The sequence below is a fragment of the Phyllobates terribilis genome, unplaced genomic scaffold (assembly GCF_046119375.1).
Source record: "Phyllobates terribilis strain yellow unplaced genomic scaffold, ASM4611937v1 Scaffold_12__6_contigs__length_324123572, whole genome shotgun sequence".
Lineage (NCBI taxonomy): Eukaryota > Metazoa > Chordata > Amphibia > Anura > Dendrobatidae > Phyllobates > Phyllobates terribilis.
The window spans coordinates 12,552,142-12,572,165 of NW_027362772.1; the positions used below are offsets into that span (position 1 = coordinate 12,552,142).

The 20,024-nt window shown below is 43.9% G+C and overlaps 1 protein-coding gene across 2 annotated transcripts in view; it reads right to left on the minus strand.

The window, feature by feature from the left end:
- Positions 1-385: 385 nt before the first annotated feature.
- The window catches only part of LOC141171903 (uncharacterized), a 45,006-nt gene continuing 25,367 nt past the window's right edge, over positions 386-20,024 (minus strand). Inside the window, exons 2-7 of one of the 2 annotated variants that reach the window (XM_073655545.1) lie at positions 8,569-8,717; positions 8,260-8,439; positions 8,053-8,176; positions 7,872-7,969; positions 7,583-7,673; positions 386-3,705 (exon numbers count right to left, since the gene is read on the minus strand). In XM_073655545.1, coding sequence (XP_073511646.1) covers positions 2,432-3,705; positions 7,583-7,673; positions 7,872-7,969; positions 8,053-8,176; positions 8,260-8,439; positions 8,569-8,646 — 1,845 coding nt within the window. In that variant the 5' untranslated portion in view covers positions 8,647-8,717 and the 3' untranslated portion in view covers positions 386-2,431. Of the gene's footprint in view, positions 3,709-7,582; positions 7,674-7,871; positions 7,970-8,052; positions 8,177-8,259; positions 8,440-8,568; positions 8,718-20,024 lie in introns of both variants that reach the window. The other variant, XM_073655544.1, reaches the window with a different exon arrangement.

The following is a 20,024-nucleotide window of genomic DNA, read 5'->3' on the forward strand; positions in this document are numbered from 1 at the left end:
AGTATGACGAGAAGATGGAATGGTAACTCGCCTGCATCCAGCTCTTCTTCATAGTATAAAGCTTCCCTTTTGTGAGGTGTGTTTCATGCAAATATACTATGGAGGGATTTTGTGATTGAAAATATTGAAGGATTGCTGCTGGTTTTGTCCCATCTGAAAGACTCCTGACATTTCAGCTTATAATCTCAATTGTTCCAGACATTATTGCTAGGATCATATATTGTACTTAGGATCTTGTTATGAAAGCCATTACATCGTGCCTTTCCTATATGCCAGTATCTCAAGAACTCATCCTGTGATTGCCCCCCATACATAACAAATAACCTTCCCTCTCCCCTCCCACCCCCCCCTTCAAAAACAAAGTATTCTTTTCCTCTCTTGCCCAGAGAGTAGGCGAAAATACTCCTAGTGCAATTATCAGGACAGCAAACATTAACACAGTTAGAACTCAGGTAAACTTCCTGCCATTAAATTTATCTCCGCATAGGTTTCATTACATAGTACCACACCAACCTAAATCAAGTAGTAGGGAGGAAAAAGAAAAACCATTATAATAACTTAGTTTGATAACTACTCCATCAGGAATATCTACTATATATAATCATAAGCATGAACCCGCAGAATTGCTACATCTTCTTCCACCATTCTCAGCAGCTTCAGGTGGCATTATGACTTATTTGCCTTTCGTGTTGATCGAGCCACTTCATGGACTCTTCTGGACCTGGAAAAAATGGGTTTCTTTCAGAGCAACCAATCGCAGACGAGCCGGATACATCATGGAATATGACAGTCCTAGGTTCTTTAGGCGTCTTTTAACCTCCGAGAATTTCATCCTTTGTTTTTGCACCTCAGTGGAATAATCTGGAAAGATGGAGATCTTATGTCCATTAATCAACAGATTAGTCATATCCCAGCCTTCCTCGGTATAGTGTCTTGATCCCTATAGTGCAGAATTTTTGCCAGCATTGGTCTAGGAGGGTGACCCGGTGGCAGGGGTCTGGAAGGGATCCGGTGGGCTTTCTCCACTGCAAACAGTGCAGACAGGACTTCTGCGCCTATTTGTTTTTAAGCCAGTTTTCAGTGAATTCAGTAGGAGCATTCCTTTCTGTTTTTTTCGGGAATCCCTATTATTCTCAAATTATTCCTTCTCAGGTGATTTTCAAGGTCGTCTGTTTTAGCAATTAGTTCAGAAATACGCTGGACTGACCTCTCCTGGATCCTCTTAACGTTGACAATGTCATCCTCATTTGTGCCCACTCTCTCTTCCACTGCACTTGTCCATCCTGTTACTGTTTTAAGATCTGCTTTGATATTAGAAATGTCCTCTTTAATGCCACCCATTTGCTAAGTCAGGGTACTTAATGCAGCTTTGCAAAAGGATACCACCGCAAATACATCTTTAATAGTGGGTTCTGGTGATTCTCCATCCCCCTCAGCTTGCTGCGTAGATTTTTTCCCCTGCTTGTCAGACGCTGCAGGCTCTGCTGGGGGAAGTTGTTCCTCATCAGCAGGGTTACTTAGCATGTTGGCAGCCTGCAGCATATTAGCAGTCTCACTCTCCAAGCGAGCAAACCGATCCAATTTAGCAGCTATTTCAAGCCTCTTTGCAAGGGCTGCATTAGCTTGTGCAGCCTCTGCCTTGGTATTGGCGCCATCTTGGTTCTGAGTGCTTACCGTGGGCCCAGGATCTTTCTGCCTTTTTGGGTCATTCTGCTTGCCAGCACACTCGGATGGTTGATCCATAGCCTCCAGGAACTCTCTCCCTTCATCTTGGTGTGTTAGATAAGCGTTTCAGAGCAGAAGTCAGGATAAGAGCAATAAATCTCGGCAGGCGTTCTCTGTGCTGCTTCCTACTTCATGCTGTACTAGGCCATGCTCCCTGCTGACATTACATTTAAAGAGGTCAAATATGAGGAATGACAAAGGGTTGTCCAAATAGTGGACAACCCCTTTAAGAATTGAGAGCAGAAAAGATACAGCTTCAATGATCCTCTAAAAACATTGATTTACTGTGTAAATATAAAAAATCTGTGATAACAGCATGGATGTCACAACCCCTGGAGGGGGAATATGGTCTAGTAGATGCGTTTCAGACGGTAAAGCCTTTAGGATCCTTGAAGCTGGATTTTTTTTCTGCTCTTGATTCGTATTCCGGCTGCACTGCTGGTTTCCTGAGCTTTGGATTCCTCAATGGGTGAGCGGACTTATTTTGTTTCTTCTTCTTAGTAACCCCTTTAAGAAGATACAATTTTTTGGTTAAAACATTTCCAAAATTCTGAATATGAAAAAGGCTTCTTCCCTGTGTGAGTTCTCTGATGTTTATTATGAATTTAAGAATTGATTGCCATGTAAAACATTTCCCACATTAGGAACATGAAAAAGGCTTCTCCCCTGTGTGAATTCTTTGGTGACTAGAAAAAAAATGATTTCTTCACAAAACATTTACCACATTCTGAACAGGCAAAAGCCTTTTCCTGGTGTGCATCCTCTGGTGTTTAACAAGATCTGATTTCTGGATAAAACATTTCCCACATTCTGAACATGAAAAAGGCTTCTCCCCTGTGTGGGTTCTCTTGTGAGTACGAAGATATGCTTTCCGGTTAAAACATTTTCCACATTCTGAACAGGAAAAAGGCTTCTCTCCTGTGTGGGTTCTCTGGTGCTTAATAAAATCTGATTTGTTGTTAAAACATTTCGTACATTCTGAACATGAAAATGGCTTCTCCCCTGTGTGGATTCTCTGGTGAGTAAGAAGGTGTGATTTGCGTACAAAACATTTCCCACATTCTGAACATGAAAAAGGCTTCTCCCCTGTGTGGATTCTCTGGTGACTAAGAAGGTGTGATTTGCATACAAAACACTTCCCACATTCTGAACATGAAAAAGGCTTCTCCCCTGTGTGGGTTCTCTGGTGACAAACAAGATCAGATTTCTGGTTAAAATGTTTCCCACATTCTGAACAGGAAAAATGCTTCTCCCCTGTGTGCGTTCTGTGGTGCTTAACTAAAGCTGATTTCTGGTTAAAACATTTCCCACATTCTGAACATGAAAATGGTTTCTCCCCTGTGTGGGTTCTCTGGTGACTAAGAAGGTGTGATTTGCATACAAAACATTTCCCACATTCTGAACATGAAAACGGCTTCTCCCCTGTGTGGGTTCTCTGGTGGCTAAGAAAACACGCTTTCCGGTTAAAACATTTTCCACATTCTGAACAGGAAAAAGGCTTTTTCCCTGTGTGGATCCTCTGGTGTTTAACAAGATGCGCTTTCTGGTTAAAACATTTTCCACATTCTGAACAGGAAAAAGGCTTCTCCCCTGTGTGAATTCTCTGGTGCCTAGCAAGATCTGATTTCTGGTTAAAACATTTCCCACATTCAGAACAGGAAAATCTACTCTCCTCTGTGTGAATTTTTTCTTGTTTAAGAAAAGTATTTCCATATTCTGAACATGAAAATGGCTTCTTTGCTTTCGGAACAGTTCGTTTCTTCATACTTATTTTGAGATTTTTACTTTCCTTAGTAGCCGGTAATGAATCAGAAGACGGAACCTGTTTCAAAAGATCAGATGACAGATCTTTGCTGTGAAGGGATGATGGTATATCTGGAATAATTGCTTTCACTTCAATTTTATCATGTGGGATCTCAAGATCATCCGATTTAAAAGTTGAAGATGTCATCTGACCCTCTGATCTCCTGGTACAGTCATCTGCTAAGAATAAAAAAATATTATTTTTGAACAAAATATTATTGAAATTTGTATTTTTGAACATTTCTACTTAAACTATCTGTAAAAAGGGGCAAAAGGCAATGGTACTCACCAGCCAAGGTGTCAAGAAAAATGCACACCAGGACGCAGCGGGCCCCTTTTGTAAGAAGGAGGTAACACAGGTGCAGAATGCTGATGAACAATCACTCTCACCCACTCTCACTGGAGGAGCGACTGCCTAGCACTAAAGCTGCACACAGATGAAACTTGCAATAGGGTGCAATTCACACACTCGAGGCACCGTGCCTAGCCAGCATCCTATTACACGCCCCTCCTATTCGATTAGGCGGGATGCCCGGCACCCTATCCGTGCATCACAGAGGTTCAAGGCCCCTAATTCACAAGGTCACCATTAATGGGCCTGACTGCGCCCTGGCAGATGATAAAGTGCAAAAATATCATGAGGTATTAGTTTATATTTTGGCCAAAATACGTAAGCTCGCAACCCAAACGTCAAGGGTCCTCACGATTTTGCGTGTCCCTACTCTATCAAACAATATAGCCAGTAAATAAACAGAATTTTTTTTAAAAATCCCAAAGTCAAATTAGAAAACAGCAAAAAGGCAATGGTACTCACCAGCCAAGGTATCAAGAAAAATGCACGCCAGGCCGCAGCCGGCCCCCTTTTGTAAGAAGGAGGTAACACGGGTGCAGAATGCTGATGAACAATCACTCTCATCCACTCTCACTGGAGGAGCGACAGTCTAGCACTAAAACTGCACACAGATGAAACTTGCAATAGGGTGCAATTCACACACTCACACCACGAGTGTGTGAATTGCACCCTATTGCAAGTTCTGGCTATGCTGTTTGTTTTTATCTGTAAAAAGGGCAAGTTATGTAAATATATTGAATTATTCACCAGGACAATGACAGTTCACAGTCTAACAGAAAACCTCATAGCATGAACCAGTGGAGCGAGGTGTTCAACTCTTTGATCATTCGGCCTCCCAAATATAGAATAAAAAGCCAACAAAAATGTTATGTAGGCGAAAATAATACCAATAAAAACTTCTACTCATCTCACAAAATCAAGTCTTCACTCAGGTCCATCATGTGTCAGTGGAAAAGCAGACACTATCAGTGGCTCAATGGTTCTTGAAAAGCAACATGGCTTCCATAAACCAATCCAGCAATATCCGCTCTCCCAAAGTCAGATCTCCCCCTCTCTTCTGAGCCTTGCAGTGCGCCCAAACCACATTTATCATCCATGTATTTGGCATTACTATAGTGAGAAGAACCCTCTTCATTTACGGTGTGTGTCTCCTAGAGCACAATCTGGACACTATGTGTTGGGGAATAAAATGGAAAATGTGCAATTTTCACTCTCCAACATCGACTGCATGATATTTTACAGAAAGTGGCTGTGGAATCACAATAGTCACTACTCCTATAGATTAATTCACTGAGGGTTATCATTTCCAAAATGGAGTCACTTTATGGGGATTTCTATTGCTCTGGCTTTCTGTCATTTTTTCATATTAGGGCTTCTGCAAATGGAGCGTCCCATCTCCTCTGGGATCTGCTCCTGTGACGTCTGCTTCTGTCACCAGGTGCTGCCTTATTCATTCTGCAGGTGGCGCTGGTGATGGAGGAGACGTCGGAACCAGAAGCTCTGGGTGGCGCAGGCTCTGTCCAGCCACTAAGATTAGGGTTCCTGAGACCTGTAGTACCATCCAGTCTGGCAGTATGGGTGTGTGTGCTGTCCAGCTGGAGTAATCTGCTCCCTACTTCAGCCAATTGGAAAGCACCGCACCCTACTAAAGCTGGAAGCATATTGCCGGAAGCTGCCAGATCCAGCCTTGTTCTTCTCTGGTTCAGTCCTCTGTGCTCAGCTCCCGGCTTGTGTATTTGTTTTCCATTGTGACCCCCGCCCGTTTAGGGACTACTCTTGTGTCTTCTGATTTTGTACTTTCTCTGCCCTCCTGGTTCTGACCCGGCTACCTGACTATTCTTCTTTCCATCTCACTCCACAGAAAAGCAGGTAACACCGTGGCCCAAGCCTAGAGGTCCCTGTGTAAGTCCAGATACATGTAGAGGGGTTGAGTGAGGAGCAAGGCAATTCCGGGGATCTAGAAAAAGGGATAGATAGCGCCAAACCTGCTCATGGTGGCCATCTTTTGAGCTGCCAGGTGACCATGAACAGCGCCCCCAATACATTGTGTCTGCAAACTACTCCAGTTAAGATCTGCATTCAAATAGCTAAATGGTGCTCCTTCCCTTCTTAACCTGCCATATGCCCAGACAGTAGTCTACAACCGTATATAGGCTATTGTCGGATTCAGGAGAAGTTAGAAAATAATTTGTAAGGTCCATTTGTTTCCTATTATCCTTTGTGAAGAATTCAAAAGTTATCACCATATAAAGTGACACACGTCAGATTTGAAAAATGGTGCCTGATTAGGAACACAAAACTGGCTGCGGGAAGTGGTTAAATCACAGTATTAGGGGGAAATAACTACTGTAGTCAAAAACTGAGTATAGGAAAAAAACATACCTACTGAAATGATCAAACTCAACAGTTTTCATCAGTAATAAATGGGTAACTAGTGGTGAAACCTCTCTGGGGTAATTAGGGTATGTGGCTCCTGGCTCTTTGCAATCTAAAATATTGCAAGGGCCAATATTTTCTATCAGAAGAGTGTCACGAAGAAATATTAGACATTTAAAGAGAACTTTTTATAATATTGCAGAGCTGAGGTGTCTTAAATTTCGATCTCGGGCATTTGGAAGAAGCAATGGAGACCTTCTTTTAAAGACTACCAGGGAGTTACAGACTCACATAATTGAGGCCGGCCGATCCAACCACAATCAAACTATCAAACAGAATTGACCTGTAAAAAAAGATGTAGAATAAAAAATTATGTTACATTCCCAACAATGTATGTATGATGGGAGAGCTCCAACACTAAACCCGAGTTGCACTCATTTATGGTGAACCATTGGAGCCACTAGGAGTCCTGACCAGAAGAGTAGAGAAAGTATTAGTGCCCCCATTTCAGGAGAGATTGTGCAGGAATCTGAATTCTTTAGAATTGAAAACATAATGGAATTTATGACGTGGAGTGAATCCATGAAACCAGGGCTCGAGCCATGCCACCACATCTCCTGCAGACTTGAATAAATGTATATTACAGCCATCAGCCACGCACAGCTTAGAGATATGTCATGGCACAGGTGTAATGTTTTCTCTATAGTTTATCACAATCCTGTTTGAAGTTAGTTGGTTTTAAAAGAAACTGAAAAGTCAGGATAAAGGGAAACTCTGTTGTTATTGTACAGAAAGTCACACTTGGCCCTCACTGCACATTTAATGTTGTCGATCATAAAAGTGAAGTTTAGCCAGAAACACTGGACCTGATCTTGTAGGGACCATATGAGCACATTCAGCAGCACAGAAGGGAGAGTAGGTAGATCCAATGAGATATCAGGGATCTAGGAAGCCAACAGCATCATTACCCTCCACTTTCTCTTACAGGCTCATCAGAATATTTTTCTTCAAGTGATTTTCTAAATTGTCAGCACTTTCTACGTACGTAGTCATTTGGCTTTGTAGTTAACATATCTGGGCAGGTTAGGTCAGCATCTTCTAATCCCAGGGGGTAGGTGGATCTTTCTGATTCTAAGTTCTATAGACAAGGGCTTTCAATGCCCAAAGTCATTTGAACAGTTTTGGGTGGAGGATAATGTTGTGGTCTAGAGGCAAAATGGTGATCACATGATAGTGATACGGTCGAACTACAAAACCGATAAAGCCGCCACAGCCAGTGACTGAGAAGAATCTGTGACTTCTCTGCATTTAGTGGTTACTACTCACCTGGGTAGTCATATGTAGGAATCTCCTCTTTACACCGCTCATCATCCCTCACATATGTCTCTGTAGTATTAATATGGGTCAGATCTTCACCCTGAAACAAATATTATAAAAGTCACAGACAGATGGAGAAGTCACATCTATGATCAGCTCTAATCCTGCCATCTCCACCGTTCTCATTACACAAGTCTAAAACATATAATCCTGGTGGATAAAACAAGACTGAGCAGAAGACCTTCACAGCCGTCTACACATCATAGGGGAGATCTCATGACACCTTCTCTCCATCTACCTGATGATCCAGAGGAACGTTGGGATCTTCTTGTTTACAGTCCTGTGGAAGAAGAGGACAGGGACATCTCTCTGGTGTTGTCCTCTTACTGGATAGATCTGGAGGAAACACATACAGGGACTGAATTCATTCTTTCCATACAGATAATTATAGGCCGTGTGTATTTAGTCCTGTCTATTACCTGGTGATGTGAGGGGCTGGGGAACCTCCATCATGATGTCCTTGTACACATCTTTGTGTCCTTCTAAGTACCCCCACTCCTCCATGGAGAAATAGACAACGACATCCTGACACCTTATAGGAACCTGACACATACAATGATACTGTCATCTCCCCGATCCCTCCATAGCGTTACTGAATAATGTCCCAGCATTCCCAGCAGAGTCACCTCTCCAGTCAGCAGCTCAATCATCTTGTTGGTGAGTTCTAGGATCTTCTGGTCATTGATGGCCTCATGTATCAGGGGGTGAGGTGGAGGACCCGTGATTGGACACAGGGGTCTTCCCCATCCCTCAGACGCAGGGTCCTGACAGCGCTCACTAGAGGTCTTCTTCACTACTGTGTAATCCTGGTTATGGAGAGACACATTAATAAATCTCACTACAGACATTTCCAGAGTCCTCACCTCTCCAGTTCTGTCCATCTGTTATTCCCATAGATAAGAATGATGTAATGTGACGTCTTCAGAATCTCTCACCTCTCCAGTAAGCCGGAAGAGGATCTCTAGGGTGAGGTGTAAGATCCTCTCTGCCATCTCGTCTCTGTCCATATCCATCTTTGATGTGAAATCAGGAAAATTCTCTTATATAGAAGATCTTCACTGAGAGGATCCGATATTGAAGAGACCTGAACGGGAACAAGATGAGCCGATGTAATGTCATAAAAATCCTGTGTAATAATACAATTACTGGAAATAATAAGGGAAACATATGAGGAGATTTATTGTTTTACAGTATTTAGGTTTCTGCTTTACATCTAGTAATTAAACCTTTATATTTTCAGCCACAGACAACAAGCAGTTTCTTCCTCGGAGTCGGCAGCTGAATACGTTTCTCATAGACTCATCTTCCATATCGCTAATTCTCGTCTCATTTACTGACACTGGAATCGGCATTAGCAATACTGCAGGAGATATTCATTACACGTGACATGAGAAATAACTACTTCATGATGAGGACGACATCTTCATCTTCTACTACGGCTCTAGAAACGTATTTGGCAAAAGTCCGTCACTGACTACATCACCACTGGCCGTCTATATGAATGTTTCCAGTCTTCCCCGGCCTATAATCTTCTTTGACGTTAGAGCTCATGACTGATTCACGCACAGAAGTTTGAGACTTTTATAACAACGTTTTCGTTTGCACAAATACCGCAGACAGAAATAATTTGACACCAAAGTCTACATGTACAGTGTTTTACGGGGTTTATTTCTGGCCTTAGACTTTCCTATATTACAAGAAAAACACGAGAAAAAAAGATATTAAAATTCAAAAGATTTCCACTAACAATTCTTGTAAAAAGAAAAAAATATGCAAAAGGCCAATAAGTTGCCTTCTAACGCCCCTATACACATTAGTCTAAAGTTGCATGAAAGCACTGATTTTGGGGGGTTTGGTTGATGATATGATGCATTTGGGGGCCTCCTGACAGATGATGTCATGGCAGAGAAGGATCTGGCATCCTGAATTTAAGAGGCTAATCTATTTTTTCTTCTGCATTTAAGAGGCTAATTCTCTTCTAGGAGGAGTCTGGAGGCGATTCTATCATACAGACCACAGGAAAGCTGAAATATTTCTGTCTATGGGGGAATCGGGAGAGATAGTCATCTGCCAAATGACCATTCAGCCAACACTTATGTCATATGTATGGGGCCGTTAGTATTACACTGACAGGTAGTGAAGATACACGGCACTACAGTAGTACAGTGCATCACCTGAGAAATCAGAGGCTTGTATGGTGTATGATCGCACTGATGAGAGTTGTTTAAAAAAAAGGTTTAAAAAAGATTTAACGTGAAAAAAAAATTCAGTTTTAGCAACAAGAAATATGCATCACTATAGGGAAAACACTGCGCAATGTTAGTTAAGTCACGTCCATAACAACTTTAGTATACTCCATTATCCTATACTCATCCTATACACAGTGGCGTTAGATAGAAGGCACAGCTCCCACAGAAACAGCTGTAATTGAGCCTCCCAACCTCAAAAGGAAAAAAAAAAAATTATATATATATACATATACATATACATACACACACACACACAGTATATATTTGGCGCAGTCATATCTTCCAACTCTGCAGACTGCAAGCTGCCGTTGGACTTGGCAGAATTGGACCAGATGGTATGGAGATGAATGAGGGAGACCAAAGTCCGAAAATAAATTTCTCTTTTCTTAACAAGAACTTGATAAGAAGTATATACATCAAATAGCAGGCACAACACTTTATGTATGCTTCTTCTGCATTATACAGAGTCAGGAACTTTCCGGTTACATGAAGCAGTATATAACTTTTGTTACAAGCTAGAACAGTCCAGGAAACCATCATGGGAAGGCCCATCATCACCTGTGGTAACCATACGGATCAAGATGTGTCGCTGCGACCCCTCACAGCTACTCTCAGCTCCCAGTTGATTTGTGAGGACCTCACTGGCTGAGGTGTACCGACACGACTCCTCACTAGTGCTCTCAAAGTCAATTCGATGAGGGCCACACACTCCTTGATGTGATACTGCATCTTCAGCTCTCAGTAGGAGAACTTGTGCCCCAGTTTGACAACACTGTATCTTCCTCTCTAGTATAGACAATTGTTAGCTTAAATCCTGTTCATCTAAAGGCCCTGTCACACATAACGAGATCGCTAGCGAGATCGCTATTGAATCACGGTTTTGGGATCGCTGGGGAGATGTCAAACATGCAGAACTTTCCAACGATCTCGGCCGCCCCAGCGATCTAACTAACGATCTTGGCGGTCGTTGGAACGCTTTCACACAGCAGCTATTTCAACGATCTACACCTTGATAGGGACTGTACTGTGTCAGAAAGGCGTACATAAAATTACTTTTCTGCGCCCCCCCTCATCTCCAATTGGTGGACGCTACTACGTTCTGATTGGGTGGCCTTGGTTTAACACTGCGTCTCCAGTCAGATGGGATCTCTACAGCGTCTCCATTAAAAATGGAAACTCATTTGAGACCCCAAACAATACCTACCTCGCTAAAGATGCCTGATTTCTTCAAAGTGGAGTCACAGCCGGAGAACACTGGTGGGATCTGAAAAAACAAGGACGCAGTAGAGACCACCAATCGGGGACGAGGAGCGCAGAAAAGTCCAATTTATGCACGCCTACATGTCTCAGTTCCGAATCGCTAACGAGGTCGTTGATAAGGTGTCAAATACAGCGATGCACACTGCCCAGCGGGAGCGCAACGACCCAGGAATGGTCCAGAAAGATTTGCAACGATCAGCGATCTCACAGCAGGGGCCTGATCGTTGCTACCTGTCAGACATAAAGAGATCGCTAGCGAGATCGCTATTGCGTCACCAAAACCGTGACTCATTAGCGATCTCGCTAGCGATCTCGTTATGTGTGACGGGGCCTTAAGATTAGGAATCGTTCCTTAACTTAATCCTCTTTAATTAGACCTCCTGCTCTCCCTAGCTAAAGTTCTGTACTGTTTAAGTAAGGTTCCTGGCCAGAGCTAAGGACCTTATCCTGCTATTTGTCTTCACTATGCTCCCTGCCTGGAATCCGGATTCTCACTGCCATATCATCTTTGTTTTCCTTCAGAACCTAGTATCTAATGGTAGTATCTGATGTCTCCCTCCTGCACACAACACCATATTAATTCAAGTCTGCAACCAGATAGACTAAAGGTTTGTATTTCTCACTTCCTTATCCCCATCTGACTCATCACCAAGAAATTGTTCTCCTGTGTGCTCAGACAACACAGGGAGAGGGTAAAACAGTGTGGCAATACTTGATTGAACCACAAAGCGGACAATAAAACACATAGAACAGTCTCAGCAAAAGCCCAAGATGGTACAACATTACACAGTCTCACCCTTTTGCTCCGCCCGCCTGAGATAGAACAGCGGCGACTTTGGGACTTCCAGGGCCAGCTACCTCAACCAGTGGCCCCCCGCTTTTGGTGGGCCCCCACAGAGAGGAGGTAGCGGCAAGCTTAGGAAGCTAGCAGTCCATCGAGATACAAGACCAGGAGACCCGAGGGTCCTACCCTTGCCTCTCCAAGAGTTTCCATGGGACCAGATGACCGGCAGGTCCCAATCTGGCTTCTCTGAATGTCTCCATGGTTCCAGGGGACCAGTGAGTCCTTCCTGGCAACCACAAACATATCCATGGGGCCAGGAGATATCATCATCCAAACATGGTCTCGTCTAATGTATCCATGGGCTCTCTGATGGATAATGAAGCTGATCCCTATCTTTCCAGTCAAGGCTATATACCGTTAGGCAAGAATCATGTAGAATCCAAATCTGTGTCTCTTTGGATGGAGCTGCCATGCAATCCATCTACTTTCCTGAAGGATGTCTCTCATCCTCCTTGTAAAGTCTTTCTGACTCTCTGTCTCAAGTCTAACTGCTACAGAAGCACATCCCCTTAAAATACACTGTGTGCCGAATTATTAGGCAATTTGTATTTTAGAGTATTATTTTTATTATTGATCAACAACTATGTTCTCAATCAACCCAAAAGACTCATAAATATCCAAGCTTAATATTTTTGGAAGTTGGAGTGGTTTTTTTTTTAGATTTGGCTATCTTAGGAGGATATCTGTTTTTGCAGGTAACCATTACTGTGCAGAATTATTAGGCAACTTAATAAAAACCTAATATAATCCCATCACACTTGTTTATTTTCACCAGGTAAACCAATATCAGAGCACAAAATTTAGAAATAAACATTTCTGACATGCAAAAACAAAAACCAAAAAAATTAGTGATGAATATAGCCACCTTTCTTTATGATGACATTCAACAGCCTTCCATCCATAGATTCTGTCAGTTGCTTGATCTGTTTCCGATCAACATTGCGTGCAGCAGCCACCACAGCCTCCCAGACACTGTTCCGAGAGCTGTACTGTTTTCCCTCCCTGTAGATCTCACATTTTATGATGGACCACAGGTTCTCTATGGGGTTTAGATCAGGTGAACAAGGGGGCCATGTCATTATTTTTTCTTCTTTTAGAACTTTACTGGCCAGCCACGCTGTGGAGTAGTTGGATGCATGTGATGGAGCATTGTCCTGCATGAAAATCATGTTTTTCTTGAACGATACCGACTTCTTCCTTTACCACTGCTTGAAGTTGTCTTCCAGAAACTGGCAGTAGGTCTGAGAGTTGAGCTTCACTCCATCCTCAACCCGAAAAGGTCCTACAAGTTCATCTTTGATGATACCAGCCCATACTAGTACCCTACCTCCACCTTGCTGGCGTCTGAGTCGGAGTGGAGCTCTCTGCCCTTTGCTGATCCAGCCTCTGGCTCATCCATCTGGCCCATCAAGAGTCACTCTCATTTCATCAGTCCATAAAACCTTTGAAAAATCAGTCTTAAGATATTTCTTGGCCCATTCTTGACATTTTATCTCGTGTTTCTTATTCAAAGGTGGTCGTTTTTCAGCCTTCCTTACCTTGGCCATGTACCTGAGTATCGCACACCTTGTGCTTTTTGATACTACAGTAACGTTGCCGCGAATGGCATCTTGACAGCTTCACGCTTGATTTTCCTCAATTCATGGGCAGTTATTTTGCGCCTTTTTTGCCCAACACGCTTATTGCGACCCTGTTGACTATTTGCCATGAAACGCTTGATTATTCGGTGATCAATCTTCAAAAGTTTGGAAATTTCAAGACTGCTGCATCCCTCTGCAAGACATCTCACAATTTTGGACTTTTCAGAGCCCATCAAATCTCTCTTCTGTCCCATTTTGCCAAAGGAAAGGAAGTAGCCTAATAATTAAGCACATCTTATATAGGGTGTTGATGCCATTAGTCAACACCCCTCCTCATTCCAGAGATGCACATCACCAGATTTACTTAATTGGTAGTTGGCTCTCAAGCCTATGCAGCTTGGAGTAGGACAACATGTATAAAAAGTATCAAAGTGATCAAAATACTCATTTGCCTAATAATTCTGCACACAGTGTAGTTACAGTTGTCCTTGCAAGTACACATTCACAGGTAAGGGGTTAGGCAGGGCATTGCTCAGGTCTCATTGTTTGAGCTAATCAATTTACATAGCTGGTACAGCAGAGGCTCTTTAAATCAACATCATTGTTTCAGAATCAAAGAGGAGACAACAATCAGGATTATACAAATACTGGTCTGTTCTTATTGGCCAGGCACATAAATATACATACATTCACAAGTCAACAGAAACACAATAGTGTATTTCTCTTGCATCAACAAATCTAAACATCTGGCTTATTAAGATTATAAGCTGTATCGTCACATTGCTCCCCCAATCTTAACTAGCCAGACATGATAGTGTGGAAAATATGTGTGTGGTTGATATACAGAAATCAATTATTGCCTTTATATAAGCTTACTAGTTTAAAATAGCAATAGGAAACAGTGTATGCTTCAGTTTATGCTGTTTCTTAAAGTTAATTATTATTTAGCATGTTGAAGTTTAAGATAAGAATCTCTCTTTCTCCTTTCTCTGCTTGCACGCTTCAAATGAGATTCTTATCCTTAAAAGCAATTAGTAGTTGGACATTGTATGTTGCTGGAAGACAGTTGATGGACCATGAAATTGAAGTTTAAGATGGCGCCTGCATCCTTAATTTCACACAACCTGAGGAATGCCTAAGGAGTTACCAATATGGAAGAAGCCTGATGGACTAATCACAGGGGGTCAAGTGATCTAAGGAATGCAAGAAATTATGCTAATCCCCACCCTGAGTTAAAGTCTATGTATTGCTATGCAAATATAATAAAGTCAGTCAGTCCATCTCTTTCCCTGAGAGAAGTTCTTGTACCATACTCTGAGTTTGGTGTATTTGCTTCGTCGCATGCACTTAGGGAATTATTAATTTGGAGAGAGTAGTCACCCGGTGTATCGGAGGTCAAACTGTACCCCAACGAGGCACTGTACCTCATCAGCTGGCGCCTGAACAGGGACCACACTCGAGGGGACGTCAGGATCCTGAGGGACCGATCACTGGACCCGTGGACAAGCCAGGACCGCCAAAACCAGGAGACTGATCACCTCCATCAAAATATAGGTAAGTCTGCTGGTTTAATGAATCCGTAGCACTTATACGATTTTTGGGCGGTCTTTGGTGAGTTTACGGTGCCTCCATCGGTCTTTTGGGGCAGCCCATGCGACTGGGTGAATCACCACTGTGTGGCCCCACGAATCCTGGCAATTCATAGTTGTGCCTGGCTGACTACTGCTCTGTGCTCTTTCGAGGTGATGCTAAGCTGTGAGACAGTCTCCATACCCGTTAGATGGGGGGGCATAGCACGGCTAAAAGGCTTTATTTGCCGGTATAGGGAATTTAAGATGTCCACGCAGGTTGTGACTGATGCTGATGAGACGTATTATATACGCGGGACGTTTCTGATCACTCTGATAAGTCGTGTGACGTGGAACATGCGGGGACGCGGGGTGTAAAAAGCACTGATAAGTTGTGTGATAAGACGTGGTTTAGTTAATCTGCACCTAGCACGCTCTGTGCGGGAAGTTGTAGGTTGGATTTTCGATTTGGATTTCGTGCTTGCCTCCCGGGTCTTGGTTGACTGTGAGAATAGTTATGAGCTAGGAAAAGAAGGACATTTCGAGGTGAAGAATGGAGAGATTCAGATCATTGTTTACGCCAGGGGGACCACTCATAACAGGGCGCGAGAACTCAAAGAAGATAGTGGCTAAAAGGGAAGGGAAGAAGCATGTTGAGAAAACCAGGAAACTTATGTCGTTATGTGACTTACATCCTGGAGGTCGTTTGCAATATGAGATGTTGGATGCAGCTATCCGTGAAAATCGAGGGAAATTAGAAGACAGTGGATTGTTGCAAAGTGCATATGCATGGAAAAGAGTTGCCCAAGCTATGTCGAAGGAAGGTTCTGTGGAAGTTGAAGATAAGGATCGCAAGGGAAATGTTGTTGGATATATGTACAGCAAAGATATAGGCCTGCCACCGCCCTATAATGAAGGCGAGCCCAATTATTGGGTGTCTCCTCACTGTGGACAGCAAAACCCGTTATCTGCTGGGTATTGTATGTCATGCCATTCACCCCACTCAGAAGGCTTTTGTCGTCAGCCCCTATGGCTACGTCAGCTATGCCATCCTCAACATCAGCCCCTTCCGTTCAGGTGGCCGTCCCCATTGCAAACCCGGAACTGGAACAACCCACTATAGCGTCACTCCTTCACGCCACTCCCATTGCTCCTGTCCATCCCACTACACCCATATCGGCCCAAGGCCAAGACCCTTCCGGTTTCCCATACCACGCCTAGTACACCTTTAAGTATTTCCGCCAGTGGAATATCCGGATCCGGCGGCCATTTTGTTACACCCAACTACCCCGCCCTACCGGTAGTTGCCACCCACCCTTCTGGTGTGTCGCCAGGAAGTGACGGTTGTTCCAGTGGTCATCTTACTACACTCATCACACAAGCTATGATGCCCACTTCACTCCCATTGTGCCCTGTTATTACTCCGGAGGCTACATATTTTGTGCCTAAACACTATGTTCCTCTCTACCCCATTTCCTAAATGCCAGTACCCTTTTTACAAGCACCGAGTTTCAGCATGCTATGAGCCAAAGAAGAAGCCGTATTAACCCAGAAGATTCGGAGGAAGATGATCCACCGCCACCAGGCAAAGTCAAAAAAGAAACAGAGAGACCAACACGTGTCACGTTTCAAACGCAAACCCGCACCACTCTTTCGGAGGAAACATACTCAGAAGTCTGGAGACCTTTGGTGGAGAGATCAGGATCTGTCTGGAAGTCTATGGCCCTGTTGACAGCCGGATTGGGAGAGCTGGTCACCCAATGGGTGGACGCCATAGTGAATGCGGCAAATCCTACCCTACAACACAAAGCAGGGGTAGCCAGGTCCATTGTAGAGGCCGGAGGTGCGATTATTCAACGGGACTGTAACAATATCGTACAGGACACGGGACCAAGTAATACTACAAATTTGGCAACCACAGGACCAGGGGACCTACCCTGCAGACTTGTTAACCATTCTGTCGGTCCTGTGTATGATGAAAATCGCCATGATCAGTGCATGTTACAACTCAAGACTACTGTACATAAAATCCTGGACCCCGCAGTAGCTAAGAACCTCACCTCGATTGCTCTTTCAGCGATTAATTCCAGGATCTATGGTTTCACTTTACATTCTTGCGCACAAGCCATGGTCCAAGCTATACGAGAACACAAAGGTTCACCTGCATTAGAAGAAATTAGGCTAGTCAGCAACGACCACCCTGGCTCTCAAGCCTTCAAGCATGCTGTGGAACGCCTGGCCATCAAGTCGGATCCATACAGACTACTAGTTCACAATACACTCCCCGAGGATAATCCAGATGAATTGCTCCCTGGACTCCCGAAACCACAGCCACTGAAGCCACCACCGCAAGCACCTGTTCCAGAGGTGGTATCTCAACCAGCACCTTCCTCTCCAGTCATAGAAGGGGATAAAGAAAATAAAAAGGATGGACGAAACAAATAAGTGGCATTCACACCTATCCAGGTTAATCAGCTAGTCAGCCAATTGCCGGCTCTTGATAAACAACTAATGGCGCTCCATCGGTGAGTGAGGCAAATTCAACAAGCCTATTCAGCTACGTGGAAGGATCTGTACGAGGTAGCCAGCATTGCAGAGGGGGGGGGGGGCTTTTGGCCTATAATTCAGTTGGCCCCGAAGGATAATTAAGTGTCAGATAAGGAGACTTTCCAATCTGGAGAGACTTTCTGTCAGCAGCTTCATCTCTGAGCTAAGGACCGTCTTTCAGAATCATCCACCAGCATTTCAGACTGCGCTCAGGAACCTGAGGAGAATGCGGAGAAGTTCTATATTAGACTATATACCCTTTTTAAGGATCAGGGATTCGATGAAAACCAGAAGATTCAACAGCGCTTATTAATAAATTCTTTTGTCAATGGACAGGACAATGTTTCTACAAAACTCATGGAAACTAGACCAGAATATGTAGAGATGTCCCCCCGGAAAGTCCTTCACATCGCCAAATCCATAGAGAAACAACTTCAACTTGCTACACAGAAGCCCCCTACCACGCTAGCTGTTTATCATTCACCAGAAGAATCACTTATGTACGTGGACCAACGACCCAGAGGCATGCAGTCGCAAGGATACCTGCCTAATCCTAATGTTAATGCTCCACAGATGTATCCGCAGCAGGTCTATCGTCCTTACAGCAAGACTCAAGGCCATTCCCATGGTATCAACCTGGGTATCAAGGCTCCAGGGGGCCACCGACATGTTTCTGTTGTGGCCGTATAGGCCATGTCAGAAGAGACTGCAGGACAAGTCTGGATGATTTCCCGTCTGCTACACCACCACCACTCTTCAGAGACTTCTCACGTCGCCACCCAGAGGAAGGCCAGGATCGTCGCCCATAGGATATTGGCAAACCCGTGCCCACCTTGGCCTCCATTGACAATGTCTCCACTAAATCAGGACTATTTTCTACAGTTAAAGTTCATATTGGAGACACTACTTTACCCTTTCTTGTGGACACGGGTGCAGCCAGGTCTGTAATACGGTCAAGAGACTTACCATGTGCATCTCTTCTGTCTAACGATTTCCTCTCTTGTGTAGGAGTGGATGGGAAACCACACTCCTCTAGGTTAACACTCCCACTGCCGATAGGCACACAACAGAAATAGTTATCCAGACTCCTTGTCTCCGACACTTGCCCATTGAATCTGTTGGGGGCAGACCTACTCCAAAAAACTGAAGGACCAGATATCATATGATAAAAACGGTATGCATCTAGATGTTTCCACTCTCTTGTCATCAGAAGAACATTCCAAGATACAGGCCCTCCCAATGTGCATCTTGCAACCTGTGGTGACTGCAATACCACAATGTTACTTTGATCGAATATCTTCCGAACTTTGGTCTCAAGGTCCTGATGATATAGACCGGTTGCCTGTCCTGCCTGTCCAAGTCTTCCTGAAAGAAGGTGCACAGATCCCTAGGGTGCCATAATACCCACTGAAAGCGGCTCAAGAAGCGTCATTGAATGTCCCGATCCAAGAGCTAGTTCATAAAGGGGCGCTAGTCCCTTGCATTTCTCCTGCTAACACCCCACTGTTTCCATTCAAAAAGAAAACCCCGAAAGGACAGCCAGACAAGTTCAGATTGGTTCAGGATTTAAGGGCTGTGAATGCAGCTACCATCTTGGAAACTCCCGTGGTCCCAAACCCACCCACCCTCCTCGGAGATGTCCCTCCTGAAGCAACCCATTTTACAGTAATTGATCTAGCCAATGCTTTCTTCAGCGTACCTCTACACCCTGATTGCCAAAATCTCTTTGCTTTCACTCACAGAGGGGTACAATACACCTGGACTGTAATGCCCCAAGGGGCACAGAACTCCACTACTCATTTTTCAGTAGCACTGGCCACTTGTCTTCATCCGTGGAGACGTGAAAACCCTGAAGTCACACTGCTACAATATGTTGATGATCTTCTTCTCTGCTGCCCTGATGGTCTGACATGCAACTTGTTCAGTCTTTCCTTACTCCAGTTCTTGGTCACCATTCACTGCAAAGTAACGTTACAGAAGCTTCAATGGTGCAGTACCAAGTTTGTGTTCCTGTGCCACTGTATCTCTCAGGGTACTAAACATCTTACTGAAGAACGGAAGAGTGCTATTTTGGACATTCCTTTTCCCAAGAGTATTAGACAACTCCAAGCCTTCTTGGGAATGGTTACCTACTGCATACAGTGGAGCCCCAACGCTTCAGCTCTCATGAAGCCTCTGTATGATAAGGTACACACCTCCGAACCTGACCTCAACCGTTCCCGTGAAGCTCATGATGCCATGGATCATTTAAAACAGCTTATAAATTCAGCTCCTGCTTTGGGTATCCCCAACTACCAAGTCCCTTTCTTCTTGTTTGTCTCTGAAGCCCATGGCCATGCCTCA